We start from the raw sequence: 17899 nt of genomic DNA on the forward strand, positions 1-17899 counted from the left end.
AGGTTGTGTGAACGGACACAGGTTTTATTTTGAAGGCAAGAATGAGCAAGATGGTAAACATTAACGTGAATTTATCAGAACAATCTGGACTCTTCGAGATGAAGCTAGGAAATTGTAGAAGGTGTTTACTGGCGTCATTTAATACCCACACTCACCTTCCTGAATCATCTAGAAAATATTGTTCTGGATTTTTATTGAAATGCTGACACATGACATCAACAAATTAAATAACTATTTCTAATAGAAAAAACAATGTGTGTTTTTAGCATGAATAAAACTACGTCGCATTTTGTAAACCAGGACAGATAACATGATATCCTTTTTATATTTTTGTATTCGTTCGTTGATTTAGTATGAATACAACCACGTCACAGTTTGAAACCAGGACAGATAACATTATATCTTAAAAAAAATAAATTGTATTCGTTCGTTGAAAAGAATGTCGCGTTCTTGCCAAGTCTCGCGAGAGGAGCACAGGACGGCTCATCGCTGCAATCTTCTTGTTGAGCAACAATAACAAGCGTCAAAGGACGTGATTGTGCGGTTATGTTCACCGGACGCTGGTCGTCCACTGGGTTCGGCCCAGTCGAACACATAGATGCCAACACCAGGCTGTGATGTACAGGTAGGTTTGTGGAGCGTCCATGCGAGGCAGCGAACAGGTTTATTAATAGCCATCTAGCTGGCTAACTGTTAGCATAGTTCGCTAAAGCATTCTGGTTGTTAGCTACTGGGAAATGATGACAAATGTAAACATTTCCTCACTTTTTCTTCACACTAAGCTCATTTTAGCTGCATGTCACTGCAATAAATGCCCGTTTTGCTGCTATTGTGCGTTAAACAAGCGCATTGCTTGCTGCTTCACCTTAGCCAGCTAAAGTCTTACAGAACATTTCAAACGGTGCATTTATCTGCTTGTATAAATAAACATAATAACACGTTACAATGTTAGCCACCTCCTCTAAGCTTATCAAGTTTTCACCCTTAATATTGATTTTCATAACTTTTGACACATTTCATGCATAGCTGCAAGTTACGATGAAGAGGAAATGAAAAGAAAAACAATTTTTCAGTATATAATACATTTTTGTGTGTTCTAATAACTTCTTTATTGATAATAAATCCCTTATTGTAATACCTTTAATTCATGACCTGTTTCCCTATTATAATAATTTATTAATTGAATACGTTTCTTACCATTATAATAATTTCCCCTGGGGGATTAATAGAGTATTTCTGATTCTGATAACTTCTTCATCTATGACCTATTTCCTTAATTTCATAATTTTTCCCCTAATTGTAATACCTTATTCATTGATTACCTTTCCCTATAATAATAATGTATTAATTTATTGCCCGTTCCCTAATATTATAACTGTGTTATGTATTACCTTATCCTGTTATAAATAAATAAATGATAAATGGGTTGTACTTGTATAGCGCTTTTCTACCTTCAAGGTACTCAAAGCGCTTTGACACTACTTACACATTTACCCATTCACACACTGATGAAGGTAGCTGCCATGCAAAGCGCTAACCAGCGCCCATCAGGAGCAAGGGTGAAGTGTCTTGCTCAGGACACAACGGACGTGACGAGGTTGTACTTGTTGGGAATTGAACCAGGGACCCTTGGGTTGCGCCACGCCGTCCCAATAATATCTTAATTGATGAAGTTTTTCGCTACTATAGTATCTTCATTTATGACCTCTTTCCTTATATTAATACCTTCTTCATTAGTACTTTTTTCTCTATTATAATAATGTGTTCATTGATTACCCTTTTTCCCTGTTAAAGGCCTACTGAAAGGAGATTTTCTTATTAAAACGGGGATAGCAGGTCCATTCTATGTCTCATACTTGATCATTTTGCGATATTGCCATATTTTTGCTGAAAGGATTTAGTAGAGAACATTGACGATAAAGTTTGCAACTTTTGGTCGCTCATAAAAAAGCCTTGCCTATACCGGATGTAGCAAACGATGTGCGTGTGACGTCACGGGTTGTGGAGCTCTTCACATCCTCACATTGTTTACAATCATAGCCACCGGCAGCGAGAGCGATTCGGACCGAGAAAGCGACGATTTCCCCATTAATTTGAGCGAGGATGAAAGATTCGTGGATGAGAATAGTGAGCGTGAAGGACTAGAAAAATATAAAAAGGTGAAAGCAGTGGGAGCGATTCAGATGTTATTAGACACATTTACTAGGATAATTCTGGAAAATCCCTTTTCTGCTTATTGTGTTACTAGTGTTTTAGTGAGATTATATGGTACCTGAAAGTCGGAGGGGTGTGGCCACGGCTGTGGTGACCGCCAGTGTCTCTGGTGGGAGGAGATAAGAGGGTCCGCAGCTGCAGGAGGACGCAAGCTCCGCTCATTTCTACGGTAAGAGCCAACTTATTACCACAATTTTCTCACCGAAACCTACCGGTTGACATGTGGTAGAGAATTCGCTTGACCGCTCTGTTCCATAGTAAAGCTTCACCTTCGGGAATATAAACAAGGAAACACCGGCTGTGTTTGTGTTGCTAAAGGCAGCTGCGATACACCGCTTCCCACCTACATCTTTCTTCTTTGACTTCTCCATTATTAATTGAACAAATTGCAAAATATTTAGCAACACAGATGTCCAGAATACTGTGTAAATATGCAATTAAAGCAGACGACTTTTACCCAGGATCGGTGCTGGAAGAGCATGTCCGCTACAACCTGTGACGTCACGCTCACGCGTCGTCATTCCGCGACGTTTTCAACAGGATACTTCACGGGAAATTTAAAATTGCAATTTAGTAAACTAAACCGGCCGTATTGGCATGTGTTGCAATATTAAGATTTCATCATTGATATATAAACTATCAGACTGCGTGGTAGTAGTGGGTTTCAGTAGGCTTTTAATATAACTTTTGTATTTATTACTTTTTTCCTACTATAATAAATTGATTTTCTTTTTCTCATTATAGCAACTTCTTCATTTATGACCCAACTCTTTAATAATGTTTCCATGTATTACTTTTTTCCCTATTATAATAACTTATTCATCGATTACCTATTTCCTTATAATAATAACTTCTTCATTGATGATCTGTTTCCCAATTACATTTTCTTCTTCATTGATTATCTTTTTTCCTATTATAATAACTTCTTTATTGATAACGTATTTCCCTGTTATAACTTTTTCATTAATTACTTATTTGCCTGTTATAATAACTTGTTCATTAATTACTTAGTTGCCTGTTATAATAACTTCTTCATTGATGACCTATTTCCCTATTATAATAACTTCATTGATTACCTTTCCCTATAACAATAAAGTATTCATTCATTACCCTTTCCCTATAATTATAACTGTTTTATTTATTACTTTTCTCCTATTATAATAACTTTTTCATTGATGATCTTTTTCCCATTATAATAACTTCCTCATTTAGGACCTGATTCCTTATATTTGATAACATTTTCGTGTATACATTTTGTTCCCCTATAAAAACTTCTTCATTAATTATCTATTTCCCTATTATAATAGCTTCTTCATTGATAACGTATTTCCCTGTTATGATTTCTCCAATAATTACTTATTTGCCTGTTATAATAACTTTTTCAATAATTACTTATTTCCCTATTATAATAACTTCATCGATTACCTATTTCCCTTTTATAATAACTTTTTCATTGATTACCTATTTCCCTATTATAATAACTTCATCATAGATTACCTATTTCCCTATTATAATAACTTCTTCATTGATTACCTATTACAAACTATTGTAGTTGTGTTACAACAGCAACATTGTAAAAGCAAAGGTCATATTTTGCAAAAAGTCAGTTGCAGTTCATATCGTTTGTGTCTACAGAATGTGGCGTCACTGCTCTGGATGTTTGACGTTTGTGACCAAGAGGAAGACTTCACACATCTCGCCTCGTCGCCACTTGACCGCCGCTTTTGCGTCTGGTATGAGGAAACATGGACGCCGCCAGGATCATGTAGCATAACGCTCTGAGCTCTCATAATGCATCGTGCTGCCAAGACCGGTTCTAGTTTGCTCTTTTTAGTGTAAGCGAACAGACCGATGTGTGGCGTCTTCGGCCGCTCGACTCGCTTCCTCCAGCTGTGCGTCTCGTGTTCAGACTGATCTGATTGGCCGCCGTCGGCAAGAGAATGAACGGCTCTCTTTTGACCCCGCCCAGCCCGCGGGCCACAAGTTCCTCCCCCTTACCCCCTTCACCGTCCCCCTCGCCGTCCCCGCCTTCCCCGCCGTCCCCCTCCCTCCTGCCGCTGTGCCCGCGACCTCCTCCCCTCCCACCTCTGGTGTGCTCCCCGCCCCAGGCACACCCCTTGTCGCTGTCAGACACGCCCACGCCGTCGCCCTCGCCCTGCCTCAGCTGGACTGAATTCTGTGAGCTTCACGCCCGCGTGGCCGCCGGAGACTTTGCGCGCCATTTTCGGGCGTTCCTCCTGGAGAACCCACACTACACCCCCGACTCGGCCGCCGCTTTCTGCCGCCGCTTCACGGACCGCTTCGTTCGCCACTTCCAGAGCGAGCTGGAGGGGGCGCTGCCGCCCAGCTGTGCTTCTGGAAGGGACGATATGGTGAGCTGGGCTCCTCAGTCGGACGCCACCTCCCTGGAAGAGGAAGCCACGTCCCCACTGTCGGCGTCCGGGGCAGCTGTCCCGTCCTCTACCGTGACACGGCCCGCCTCCAAAGCAGTGCCGACACGCCTCGTGTTGGATGGCCGCGGCAGTGACAAATTTCAAGACTCCTACGTCCAAGGCCAGCTCCTGCCGCCGTCTTCATCGTCGTCCTGCTGCTCCTCTGTGGGAGGAAACAACGGGAGGCGGGACGACAAAGGCGCCGCCGTGACTTCCGGCAACGGCGAAGCGCCCGTGGAGGAAGAAGAGGACAGCTGGCTCGGGACGGCATCTGTAGGGGAAGACATGGAGCCGGAAGAGCGGGACACTGCGGCCGTGGAAACGGACGGCTCCCCATGTGCCCCCCACACACCTCCCTCCTCCTCCTCGGTCACGCCCCCGCCCAGCGCTGCTTCCAAAAACAAAGTGAAGAAACGCTTCTCTTTGCGCAGCGTGGGACGCAGCGTGCGCGGGAGCGTGCGCGGCATCCTGCAGTGGCGCAGTGCGTCCAGCGACTCCGCGCCGAGCCAGCTGCCTGCCAGCTACAGCTACACTGTGGGCGTGCAAGACGCCGCATTCTCCAGGAACGCCGCTACCCAGCCTCCCACGCCCACTTCCTCCATGCCCGTGTCTCTGTCCATGCCCCTCGCGCTACCCCACTCTTCCTCCCTCCCCCCCTCGTCCTCTAGCAGCGCCACCTCTCTTTCTCTCTCGGACCGGCGGCGGAGCAACGGCGAGGGCGGAGAAAAGGACAAGTGGAGCCTGCGTCTGGAAAAACTGCGGCTGACGCGATCCCCGCCCCCCGTCCTCACCGCAAGCACTGCCTCATCTGTGCTGCCTACCGGCAGCGCCACTGGTTTGGTCCCGTCAAGGAAAGCGGCCCGTCTGGTGCGAGAAGGCGCCGTGAGCGTGAGTTCGACCAACGACGAGCTCAGCGGAGGTCACGGTTTTTCGGGCTTCTCCTTCGCACTTCTTCATCACGGCGCCGACAACAACGCCACCCGGACGGCTACGGCGCCGCCTCTGGCAAGTGGCGGGAACGTGCCCTGGAAGGGTGGTCGCTGGCATAAATGTCGTCTGGTCCTCCGAGAGAGGGAACGAGAAGGCGGTGACCGCGGCGACGACTTCTACCTGGAATTCTTCATTCCACCAAAGGTATGTCACGATGAGGCAGCCATGTTATTAAATGTATGTCAAGTTGAACGCCTTCAGAGAATATCCATATGTTAGAGCAAACTTTTTCCACTGAAAATCAAAGCATGTGGGGGCCGTTTTGATATTTTTTACACCAATACATTGTAAAGATTTTTTTCCCCTAACCTTCAGGGCTCCCCTTGAATTTGGCCTCGGTACCGGTGTCAAGCGAAATAAGTGCTCTCTGCGAAATAAGTGCCCAAGCGTGTCGGGGCATATATTTAGCACCTTAGGAGCGAAATATATGCCCACCCTATTGTATACAGTGTGTATGGGACGGCTTGCCAAATAATTGCCCCTGTGGATTTGTTGATATTGTTAGCTAAAAGAAAAACCGTTTCATACCAAAGTTACTGTGATATATATTGTCTTAGGCTGTTAAATATGGAGAAACGGCAGGATGAAACAAATAAGATCAGTAGTTTTAATTTTGGTGAGTTAAACTTTTAATAATAGTGGACAGTCTCTCTCTCGCTACACACACATTGGTTTGTCAATGACGCCGCCCTGCCAAAAAACTGCCTGGGCGCATGCGCACACACCCCCTGAGCACTTATTTCGGCTGGGCACAAATTTGGCTTGACACCGGGAACGGTCTCAGTCACTAACATTTTGAAAATAAGTAATATATCATTTATTTTTCCTATTATTATTTAATGCTGTAATATCTAGATCAACATATCTTTTGATATAAAGTAAAAAAAAAGGTTTTGTGCCCTTTTTGTCAAACAAAATATTGTTTTTAATGGCAAAACGTAAAATATGAAATATTTTGCCCCCAAAAAATGTCAAAGTGGAATTTTAGATGTGATGTAATTGGATCCTTAAATAAGTCAATGATTCATAAGACCATGGATTTTAATTCATAATTATTTTTTGTGTAATTCCTTTTTTTTATTAAATGATTGGAAATCCAATAGGGCCCCCACTCATAAAAGTGTAAATAAATAATCATACACTTCTATATTGTCTCTTCAGATATATTAAAGTATAATTTGTTACTATTTTTTAATGTTTTATTTCTTTCAAATTGTTTGTTTTATGCAGTTTTGTGAAAGAAAACTCAGTTTTTTTATATGGCAAACGCAAATCTTACAATATTTGCCCCAAAAATATTTCAAAGGTGGAATATTTGATGTGAAGTAATTTGTGCCTTTATTAGGTCAATAATTCATAACATTGATTTTAAATTATTATCATTGTTTTTTAACAAGCCTGCATGGCAACATTGCATCTTTTTCTTGTGAAATTTCACCTGTATCCTCTTCTATTCCACTTTTTTATGTTTTTTAAAAACATTTTAAATCCATCCATTACCTATCGCTTGTCCCTTTCAGGTCACGGGGGTGCTGGAGCCTATCTGTGCTCATTAATTAATTTATCGTATTTTTAGAATGTTCTTCTGGCCGTTAAAAAAATTAGCTGTGGACCGCAAATGGTCGCTTTATGAGACTCAGGTCCTCCACAATTACATTCATAATATGAACAAAATACAAATATTAGTTTACAAAGTCAAAAAAAGACGTATCATTTGATGAATGCGATACAGGGATCAAAAGATAAATTGTAATGGTGATGCTGACATGCAAATAAGATAGTACAGTAAAGTGTGATTGGTTCTGTGATGCAGCTTGTAATTCAAAATAACCCTAACCCAAATCAATCTTTGCCCCTAATAACAGCAAAATTGTAACATTTAACAATTTTTAATAATAAAAACAAACATTTAGGTAATGACTATTGTATAAAACAATACAATAGAATGTAGTACAAAGAAATACAGTAGTTTTATGAAGTAATGTAATAATAATGTACAGTATTTATTAGGGGTGCACAAAAACCACTATTTACATCCGAATCGCAATTTTCATCCATCCAGATTCTAAATCGATTGAAACATTTCTAATATTGATTAAAAAATTAAATTAAAACATTTTTTTTTGCGTATGTTATTTATATTTAATTTTTAAAAAATTATATAGGCCATATCCTTGCAACCAGAAGGAGCTTTTCTAACCTGTTTTGAAAAAGTTTAATTATGATTATTATACCAAATAATACATTGTGAGAATTGGTTTGAATCAAGAACTGATTCTAAATCGAATTGTCACCCCAGGAATCAAAATCGGGTAGAATCATTAGGGGCCCAAAGATTCACACCCTTTTATTTACCCTATGGACTTCTAAGGTATCTCCTTCCAGCTGCTTCTCCGTCAAACACCATCAGCAGCTTCTCCATATTTTCATGGATGAATGTCCTCCCTTGAGATATTAATTTACCTTCCTTGGCTGGCGTTATTCTGTCCTTGATGGCCTCCGTCTGCTTCAATGTGATGTAGGTTGTAAAGTGTTATACACATGCACTGCATTAGGGCGGAAGGCGGGGTAAACCCTAGACAAGTCGCCACCGCATCACAGGGCCAGCAAAGATAGACCAACAACATTAACACTCAAATTCACACACTAGGGTCAATTTAGTGTTGCCCATCAACCTATCCCCAGGTGCATGTCTTTGGAGGTGGGAGGAAGCCAAAGTACTTGGAGGGAACCCGCGCAGTCACGAGGAGAACATTTTGGAATATTTCTTTCTTTAATCTAATGAAAATGATTCACTTCTTTTCCTCAGCCCTTGAAAAAACTAACTTATGAGATCATGCTAGAACAGATTTTGGCCAGATCTTACAGGTTGTACTGTGTCTTTAAAAATGCCACCTAGTAGTGTAATGCTAAAGATGCGGGGAAAGACCGAAGTTCATTTGGTGCTGAATTCCTCTGAAAAACTAGTTCCAATATTTGATTTGTCAATCAAATATCTCATTTGTTACATGCCGTAAACATTGTACTCTTTACTTACAGGGAACATGGTAGTTTATATTTCTATTCATCCATCCATCTTCTCCCACTTATCCGAGGTAGGGTCACAGGGGCAGCAGCCTGAGGAGAGAAGCCTAGACTTCTCTTTCCCCAGCCAGTGTCTACTCAACGTGCCCTGGGTCTTTCCAGTGGACTCTTACCAGTCAGGTGTTCCCTAAACACCCCCACTGGGAGGTGCCCGGTGGGCATCCTGACCAGATGCCCAAAACACCTCAGATAGCTCCTTTCAAAGTGAAGGAGCAGAAGCTTTACTCTGAGCTCCTCCCCGATGGCTGACTGATTGTACCCATGATCTTGTCCTTTTGGTCACGAACCAAAGCTCTTGACCATAGTTGAGGATGGGAACATAAATCGACCGGTAAATTGAGAGCTTTGACTTCCTGCTGAGCTCCTTCTTCATAATGACTGATCGAAACAGGGTCTGCATCACTGCAGACATCTGCACCGATTTGCCTGTCGATCTCATGACCCACTCTTCCCTCACTCGTGAACCAGACTCTGAGGTAGTTGAACTCCTTCACTTGGGGAAAGATCTCCTCCCCAACCCTGAGAGGGCACACCACCCTTTTGCGGGCGAGAACCATGGACTCGGACTTGGAGGTGCTGATTCTCATCCCAGTCGTTTCACACTAGATCGAGTGAGAGCTGAAGATCCTGGCCCGATGAAGCCATCAGGACCACATCATCTGCAAAAAGCAGAGACCAATCCTGGAGCCACCAAACCAGATCCCCTCAACGCCCTGACTGTGCCAATAAATTTTGTCCATAAAAGGTATGGACAGAATTTGTGACAAAGGGCAGCCCATGCGGAGTCCAACCCTCACTGGAAACCGGTCCGACTTATTACCAGCAATGCGGGTCAAGCTCTGACACTGACCATACAGGAAGCGGACCGGCACAATCAGGCGGTCCGATACCCCAAACTCTGTAAGCACCGCCCACAGGACTTCCCAAGGGACACGGTCGAATGCCTTCTCCAACCAGTCTACAAAATACATGTAGACTGGTTGGGAATACTCCCCCATGCACCCTCGAGGACCCTGCAGAGGGTATAGAGCTGGTCGACAGTTCCACGACCTCGAAGAAAACCACACTGCTCTTTCCAGAATACCTGAATAGACCTTACGGAATGACTGAGTGTGATCCCGCAATAGCTGGAACACACCCTCCGGAACAGCCCCTGATGTCCACGCAATGTTGCAGAGTCCTGTCAACCACAACAGCCCCACAGCATCTAGAGCTTTAGAAAACTCCAGTGGATCTCATCCAATCCCAGGGCCCTGCCACTGAGGAGTTCCTTAACTATCTCGGCAACCAGAAATAGTAGAGCCCACCACATTGTCCCCAAGCACTGCTTCCTCATAGGAATACATGTAGGAGGATGAAGGAGGTCTTCAAAGTATTCCCTGCACTGATCCACAACATCCCAAGTTGAGGTCAGTGCACTGCTTCCCCCTAGGCGGCGCTTGGGGGTCCAGAATCGCTTCGGAGCTGTCTACCTCCCACGTGACTTGTTCAAAGTTCTCCCAGTGGTGGGAATTGAAACTCTCTCTGACAAGAGACTCTGTTAGACATTCCCAGCAGACTCTCAACAATGACTTATGGTTCCAGAGGGGGGGCCCAGTGACCTGCGTACAGATGAGGGAACTCTGAATCCTTGTCTTTTAATTTTTATAGAGGTACTCTTTGTCTGGTCCCTCACCTAGGACCTGTTTGTCTTGGGAGACCGTACCGGAAGCCCCTAGACAACATAGCTCCTAGGATCATGGGATACACAAACTCCTCTACCACGATAAGGTGGCAGTTGAGAGAGCAGTTACGTGCAGAAAAGATCGTCGTTCATTGCACATCATGAGAAGAGAGGATGTAGTGTTTGGTGTCCTGGTGTGAACAATGGTTGCCAAGTAGTCAGAGCATGTTTTGTGTGTCCAGTCGTCCAAAGCGCGGCTGACCATCCCGTGCGCCTCCATTGTGGACGTGAGGACCACGACGGCGCAGGAGCTTCCCGACAAAGAGAACACCTTTCTGCTGCAGGTAAGCAAAGGCCTCATGCAGCGCGGCCAAGCGTCGATGACGGCTTGTGTGCCCTCTCAGTTGGAAGGCCCTGCCCAGTACGTGATGGAGACACGAGACGCCGTCCAGATGAGAGCGTGGCTCAGCGACATCCACAAAGGCATCTGTCTCAGGTGAGGAGGGTAGACTGGAAAGGGGGCGACATACTGCATGCAGCATGCACGCTGATATCTCTGTCTCCCGCAGTGGACAGGAGGATCCAGAAGGTGGCGCTGCGTTGGAAGGGAGCGCCATGCCGGAGATTGTGGAGCGTCTGTCACAAGGTGAGTTGTCAACAAACACTTCCGACATGGCGACGAGCGTCACGCCGCTTCCTCTGCTCACCGCAGTCTGTTATGGCGGCCTGGGAGGCTCCTCCCCTCTGATGGACGGTCTTCCGCCCGAGTTGCCGCCCCGCGCCCCTCTGGACGAGCCTGACGGTCGCGTTCTTGGAGGAGGTGGGGCTAGCCTGGGTACGCCGTTTGCTGAGACCCCAGACGCTACAGGTAATCCGACGAATTGTCCTCGATAATGATGACGATAATAATGATAATGACCGCCCCTCTCCCACACAGGCTCCTTTTTGTTCTCAGACGTGACGTCCGCCGAGCCGCTGGAGCACCCACTCAGCGAGTGTCAGTGGTTCCACGGCACCTTGTCCCGCCTCAAAGCGGCCCAGTTAGTTCTAGCGGGCGGTCCGGCCAGCCACGGCGTCTTCCTGGTTCGCCAGAGCGAGACGCGGCGCGGGGAATACGTCCTCACCTTCAACTTCCAGGGCAAGGCTAAGGTAAGCGGCTCGTCTGCTTTGACGTGGAGAGCCTTTTCCAACATGGCGTCTCTCCTCCAGCACCTGCGCCTGTCGCTAAACGAGAACGGCCACTGTCGAGTGCAGCACCTGTGGTTCCAATCCATCTTCGACATGCTGGAGCACTTCCGAGTGCATCCCATCCCTCTGGAGTCCGGCGGCGCTTCCGACGTGACGCTCATGAGCTTCGTGGGCGCGGCGGCCGTTCGCCAGACGGGTAGGGGCGAGCTCATTCGCGCATTACGCTGCTATCGTTGCCTTTTTAGCGCTCACCAGAGCGGCTGCTTTAAACGAGCGACGCCCATCTGTCGCTGACGCGTGTCTTGTGTCCGTGACTCGTCCTTGCAGGCCGGGACAGGGCGGGCAGTCGGCCTACAGTCTGTGATGTCATCACCACGCGCCATCCCGACTCTCCATCAACCCCCATCTCTGACTGTGTGTAAGTGCGACCGGGCGCGCGTGCAAGTGAGCGAGTGATTGGCGGTCAAATGATCAAGCTAGCATGCCAGCTCCCTGCGCTGGAGGACAACTTCCTGCAGCTCATGGCTGCCACTGAGTAATGCACTGGTTTAGCCACGCCTCCTTCAGAGTACATAATGGAAGCGATGCTAGCTTGCTCTGGTGTGGACCGGCCCACTGTTTCCATGACAACCATGGCCTCCATAACAACCATCATTTTGTCTCCCCCCAACCCTCACGTCACTTAGTCCCTCCTCTTCCTCCCTGTTGACGCTTTTTGTCCTCGCTCTCTGCAGACTTGACCAGCAGACCCCGTAGTCCTCCTCAGCCGCCCCCGCTCCCGCCGGGACGCCCGCCGCCGCCAACTCCACCCCAAGAGAGAGGAAGCGAGGCGGAGCCAGAAGGGGCGGCATCAGGCGGCGGAAGTGGAGGCGCGGCGGAGGACTGGGAGGACCGGGACGCTCCTCTCCGCCAACTGGAAGCTGCGGAAGGGGAAGAGCTGGAATCAGCGAGGGCGCCGCGAGCCGTCGATAACCAGTACTCCTTCTTTTGAGGAGCGTTTGTTTTGTTCGCCAGGTGAGCAGCAGGTGGCGCCACTAACACTAAAGGAGCAGACAAGATGGGACGCCTGCTGAGAGCGTCTCCACAACACTAACGAGCACGACGAGTCCACCAGCTTAGCTTCCTTACCTCGCCGGAGTCCGACCACGCTGTGATGTCACAAAACTGGAGGTGCTGCGATGTCATGACTCCGCCCCCTCGCTCTCCACATGAAGAAGACCTTGTCAAGAATAGTATTCATTTTGTTTATTCACATGTCTTTGTGCCTTTTTGTTTGGGGATCAAAGGATGGAGAAAAAAAAAGATTGGTTATCTTCTGCGGGCGGTCTCTCTGCCACACTGTTGTGACAAAACGAGAGCTGAGCCAGAAGGCAAAGCTCTCTGTCTACCGAACTGTCTACATTCCTACTCTCACCTATAGTCACGACCGAAAGAATAAGATCGCGGATACAACCGATACATGCGGCCGAAATGAGTTTTCTCAGAAGAGTGGCTGGCATCTCCCTTAGAGATAGGTTGAGAAGTTCAGTCACCAGAGAGCGACTCGGGAGTAGAGCTCTCCTTCGCTTGGAAAGAAACCAGCTTAGGTGGTCCAGGCATCTCGTGCGAATGCCTCACGAGCGTCTCCCAAGGGAGGTCCTCGTTGCACGTCCCACTGGGAGGAAACCCCGCGGCAGGCCAAGGACCAGGTTAGGCGGGATTACATCTCCTTTCTGGCTTGGGAAGGCTTCGGGATTCTTCAGGAGGATGTTGCTCTGGAGAGGGAAGTCTGGGGGTCTCTGCTGCAGCTGATGTCCCCACGACCCAATTCCGGATAAGCGGTTGAAGATGGATGGATGGATGTGGGCTTTCATCGTCGCGTCCTCGCCCTTGCCATCAATTCAGCAAAAATTTAAAAAGAAGGGGGATGGGCAGGGGGATGAACGTTTTCTACTGTGCCTTTCTGTATTTGCTCCGTTTAACGCTTTCCTTTTTTGCGCCTCATGTTGTGTTGTCACTTTTGACCACTCTTTGTGCCTTTCTGTCTCTTCTCGCCCCCTGTGGTTAGTTTCAGGTACTACATTGATTCTAATATAAATAGTGAAACCTTACCGCTCTTCCTCTGTGTTTGTGACCACAACGCTTCACTCTCGTCAACACTACAAGCACAAACACATATGTATGATGGCTAGCTGTCACTCAAAGTGGACGTAAGACGCTTTTAGCCTCGTTGATTGTTTGATTGGCGCAGGGTCCAACCGATGAGAACGGAGATCGCGCTGCCATCCACATTGGGTGCTCGTGTTAATTACCAGCTCCTCCCGAGGCCCGAGCAAGGTTGTTAGGAATTATTCATACATGAATATGTACAATATAAAGTAAACAGTGCAAATTAGTGTATATAACTAACGTCCTGTGTCCAAAAACAATACAACTTGATCAATAACACAACACATATTCATACTTGCCTACCCTCCTGGATTTTCCGGGAGAGTCCTGAAATTCAGTGCCTCCCCCGAAAACCTCCCGGGACAAATTTTCTCCCGAAAATCTCCCGAAATTCAGGCGGAGCTAGAGGCCACGGCCTCCCCAGCTCCATGCGGAACTGACTCAGCAATGTTGTGACCCTCTTAAACAGGACAATACTGCCATCTACTGTACATAGAATAAAATAGAATGTACTTTATTGATCCCTGGGGGAAATTCAGCACCACAGTTAGCTCACAATAAACAATGATAACAATAAATAATATAATATATTAAATATATAATATATGAATAATATAAATATATTCTACATTGAAGTGCAGTCAAGGAAAATATGCATTGGGGAGTCTGTTCTGAAGCCCTCAGTAGAGACATAAGTTCATCACGTCGCCTGGTTATTGACTCCAACCCAGTATATTACACAGTCGACGAGTAAAGTGAAGAAATATGCTTGCAAGTTCCAAAACTAAATTTTTTAGAACAGACTATTCCATTGAACACGGTGGCCGAACGGATATACTCAGTCATGAACGGTCAGCGAAGCACAAAGCGTCCGCAGCGCAGCATCGTTCACGACCTCGTTACGGGCCACCTCGCAAAATGGAGACCCGATGGTGTAACTTATGCTGAGACAAAGATGGCTATGCTGATAGCTGGAAGCAACATCCCGTTCTCATTTGCGGATGTCGACAACAAATCCGTGAAGGATATGTTCCCGGATTCGGAGATCGCTCGCCAGTACGCAAATGGCAGAACAAAGGTTACTCAAATAGTGAAAGGTAAGTGTTGTTGTTTTTTTAGTAACCAGCAAGCACAGTACAGATAGTAGAACAACTGTGTTTTTATTACTGTGTATTTGATAGGTGCTGTCGGAAATTCAACTGTTTATTTTATTTATATATATAATAGAATACATATATATAGCTGGACTTCACTGAAAGTCAAATATTTCATACATATATATATATATGTATATATATATATATATATATATATATATGGAATACTAGAGTTGGTGAATTGTACTCCTCCCCTCTTAACCACGCCCCAGCCCCAACCAGGCCCCCTACCTCCCGAAATCGGAGGTCTCAAGGTTGGCAAGTATGCACATATTTGTGAAATAAAGATAAAAAAAGGAACTGAAGATGAGCCATCTCATCGTGCTAGTATTGATCTGATACTCGTACAAATCATTGGTAGTTTTCCCTGATAGATACATGTTGGATCAATAGATGCATTGATACATGTTGGATCAATATATGAATTGATAGATTTATGTATCCATGTTGGATCAATAAATGTATTGATACCGTAATCTGCTCTGGTGATATGGAGCAAGTTCAGTGGCGAAGAAGAAGAAGATTGTCGTGAATGTCAGGAGATTTCAGGTGAGAAATGTAAAATCTTCATTATTTTTTTATTACTTACCTTTTGACTGTGAAACAATGTTAGAATGTTCTTTTTTAGCTATAACAACATCTTGCTAATTATTTACCTTTTGTCTGTGTAACAATGTTAGCATGATCCTATTAGCTTAGCAACATCATGCTAATTATTCACCTAATTCCCACTCCTCTTCCAGCCCTTAGTAACCTTCACTGAAGCGTTGTAACGATCACCAGCACTATTTTACATCCAACAACCATTGGTAATGCCTTTTAAAGTCCACCGACACATTGTAACTTCCACTAACACTTTCCCCCCATTTACCAACACGTTGTAACGTCTGCTAACCTTTTGTAACGCATTTTAGGATCCACTAACACTTTCTTTTACATTTACTGACACTTTAAAATATCTACTAACACGTACCATCCACTAATATTTTTTTTACATTTACTAACACTTTGTAATGTTCCCTAACAGTTTGTAACATTTACTGACAACTTTTTACATTTACTTGTACTTTTTAATGTTCACAATTTTTTTTTATTTACTAACATTTGTAGCATTTACTAACAATTGTTTACATTTAGTAACACTTTTTTTTTACATCAATAACACTTTGAAATGTTCACTAACACAATGTAACATCTACTAACACTTTATAACGCTTATAAAGACTTTGTAACGTGTTTTTATGGTCCACTAACACTTTTTTTTTTTAGATTTACTGACACTTTATTAATTCTACTACCATTTTGTAGCATCCACCAACACATTTTTTTTACATTCACTAACATTTTGTAATGTTCACTATCACTTTTCTGCATTTACTAACATTGTGACATTCCTAAACACTTTCATTCCACTAACACGTTTTACATTTACTAACACTTTGTAATGTTCACTAACAATGTGTACATTTACTAACTCTTGTTTACATTTACTAACACTTTTTAATGTTCACTAACACTTTTTTTTTTTTACATTTACTAGCACTTTGTAATGTTCCCTAACAGTTTGTGGCATTTACTAACACGCTGTAATGTTTCCTAACAGATTGTAACATTTACACACAATTTTACACATTTACCAATACTTTTTTACATACCTAACACTTTGTAATGTTCACTAAGAGCTTGTAAGATTTACTAACACTTTTTTACATTTATTAACACCTTTTTACCTCTGTAACATTTTGTAATGTTCACTAACATCTTATAAAATATACTAAAACTTATTTTTTTAACATTTTAACACTTTTTTTACAGCAGTAACATTTTGTAATTTTCACTAACCGTTTGTTACATTTACTAACACTTTTTTACATTAATAGCACTATTCTCTCCATTTACCAACACATTGTAATATCTACTCACACTTTGAAAGGCTTATGAACACATTGTAACCTTTTGTAATGCTTTTTATGGTCCACTAAAACTTTTTTTTGTTGTTTTTACATTAGCTAACATTTTGTAATGCTCAATATAACTTTTTTGGTTTACTAACACTTTGTTACATTCAATAACACGTGACATCCACTAACACATATTTACATTTACTAAAATTTTGTAATGTTCACTAACAGGTTGTAACATTTACTCTCTCTTTTTTAACATTTACTAACACTTTTTTTTTTACATTAAAAAAATTTTGTAACATTGCCTTCCCTAACACTTTTTTACATCAATAACATTTTGTAACATTTCCTAACACTTTTGTTACATTCACTTACACTTTTTTATATTTACCATCACTTTGTAACATTCAATTACACTTTTTTTACATTTGCTAACTTTTTGTGACATCCACTACCACTTTTTTACATTTACCAACACTTTGTAATCTTCACTAACACCTTTTAACGTTTACTAGCACTTTTTTTTTTACATTTACTAACACTTTTTTTTTTTTACATCAACACTTTTATATATTCACCAACACGTAATGTTCACTAACACTTTTTTTTTACATTCACTAACATTTTGTAATGTTCACCATCCTTTTTTAGGTTAACTAACATTTTGTAACATTCCCTAACACTTTTTGTTACAATCACTAACACGTTTTTATATTTACTAACACTTTTTAATGTTCACTAACCGTTTGTAACATTTACACACCTTTTTTTTTTTTTTACATTTACTAACACTTTTTACATCAGTAACACTTTGTAATGTTCACTAACAGTTTGTAAGATTTACTAACAGTTTGTTACAGCAGTAACACTTTCTACATTTTATAAGCTGTTAGTGAACATTACAAACACTCATTTTACATTTACCAACAGTAACACTTAGTAATGTTCACTAACCGTTTGTAACCGTTTGTGTTACTTAATTTTTTGAAAATTCGGTAACAGTAAAACTCAGCGTGTAAATGTTACAAACTGATGGTGGACATTAGAACGTGTTTATAAATTAATGTTCAGGAACAACAAACAATATTTTACATTCAATTGATCATAATTAAAATTTTG

The 17899-nt window shown here is 43.4% G+C and overlaps 1 protein-coding gene across 2 annotated transcripts; it reads left to right on the plus strand.

The window, feature by feature from the left end:
* Positions 1-449: 449 nt before the first annotated feature.
* sh2b1 (SH2B adaptor protein 1) lies at positions 450-13661 on the plus strand. Of its 2 annotated transcripts, XM_061905768.1 has the most exons (11): positions 450-625; positions 2249-2383; positions 3850-5780; positions 10626-10727; positions 10788-10879; positions 10953-11029; positions 11096-11251; positions 11321-11532; positions 11593-11767; positions 11899-11989; positions 12306-13661. In XM_061905768.1, the coding sequence occupies exons 3-11, from the start codon at positions 4155-4157 to the stop codon at positions 12325-12327; spliced, it is 2553 nt and encodes an 850-aa protein (XP_061761752.1). In that variant the 5' UTR covers positions 450-625; positions 2249-2383; positions 3850-4154; the 3' UTR covers positions 12328-13661. The 2 variants fall into 2 exon arrangements, with proteins under 2 accessions (XP_061761752.1, XP_061761751.1); XM_061905767.1 differs by lacking the exon at positions 2249-2383 and having other exon boundaries at positions 451-625.
* The last annotated feature ends 4238 nt before the right edge of the window (positions 13662-17899 follow it).

Source organism: Nerophis ophidion, linkage group LG07 (genome assembly GCF_033978795.1).
Source record: "Nerophis ophidion isolate RoL-2023_Sa linkage group LG07, RoL_Noph_v1.0, whole genome shotgun sequence".
In the NCBI taxonomy this organism is placed as follows: Eukaryota; Metazoa; Chordata; class Actinopteri; order Syngnathiformes; family Syngnathidae; genus Nerophis; species Nerophis ophidion.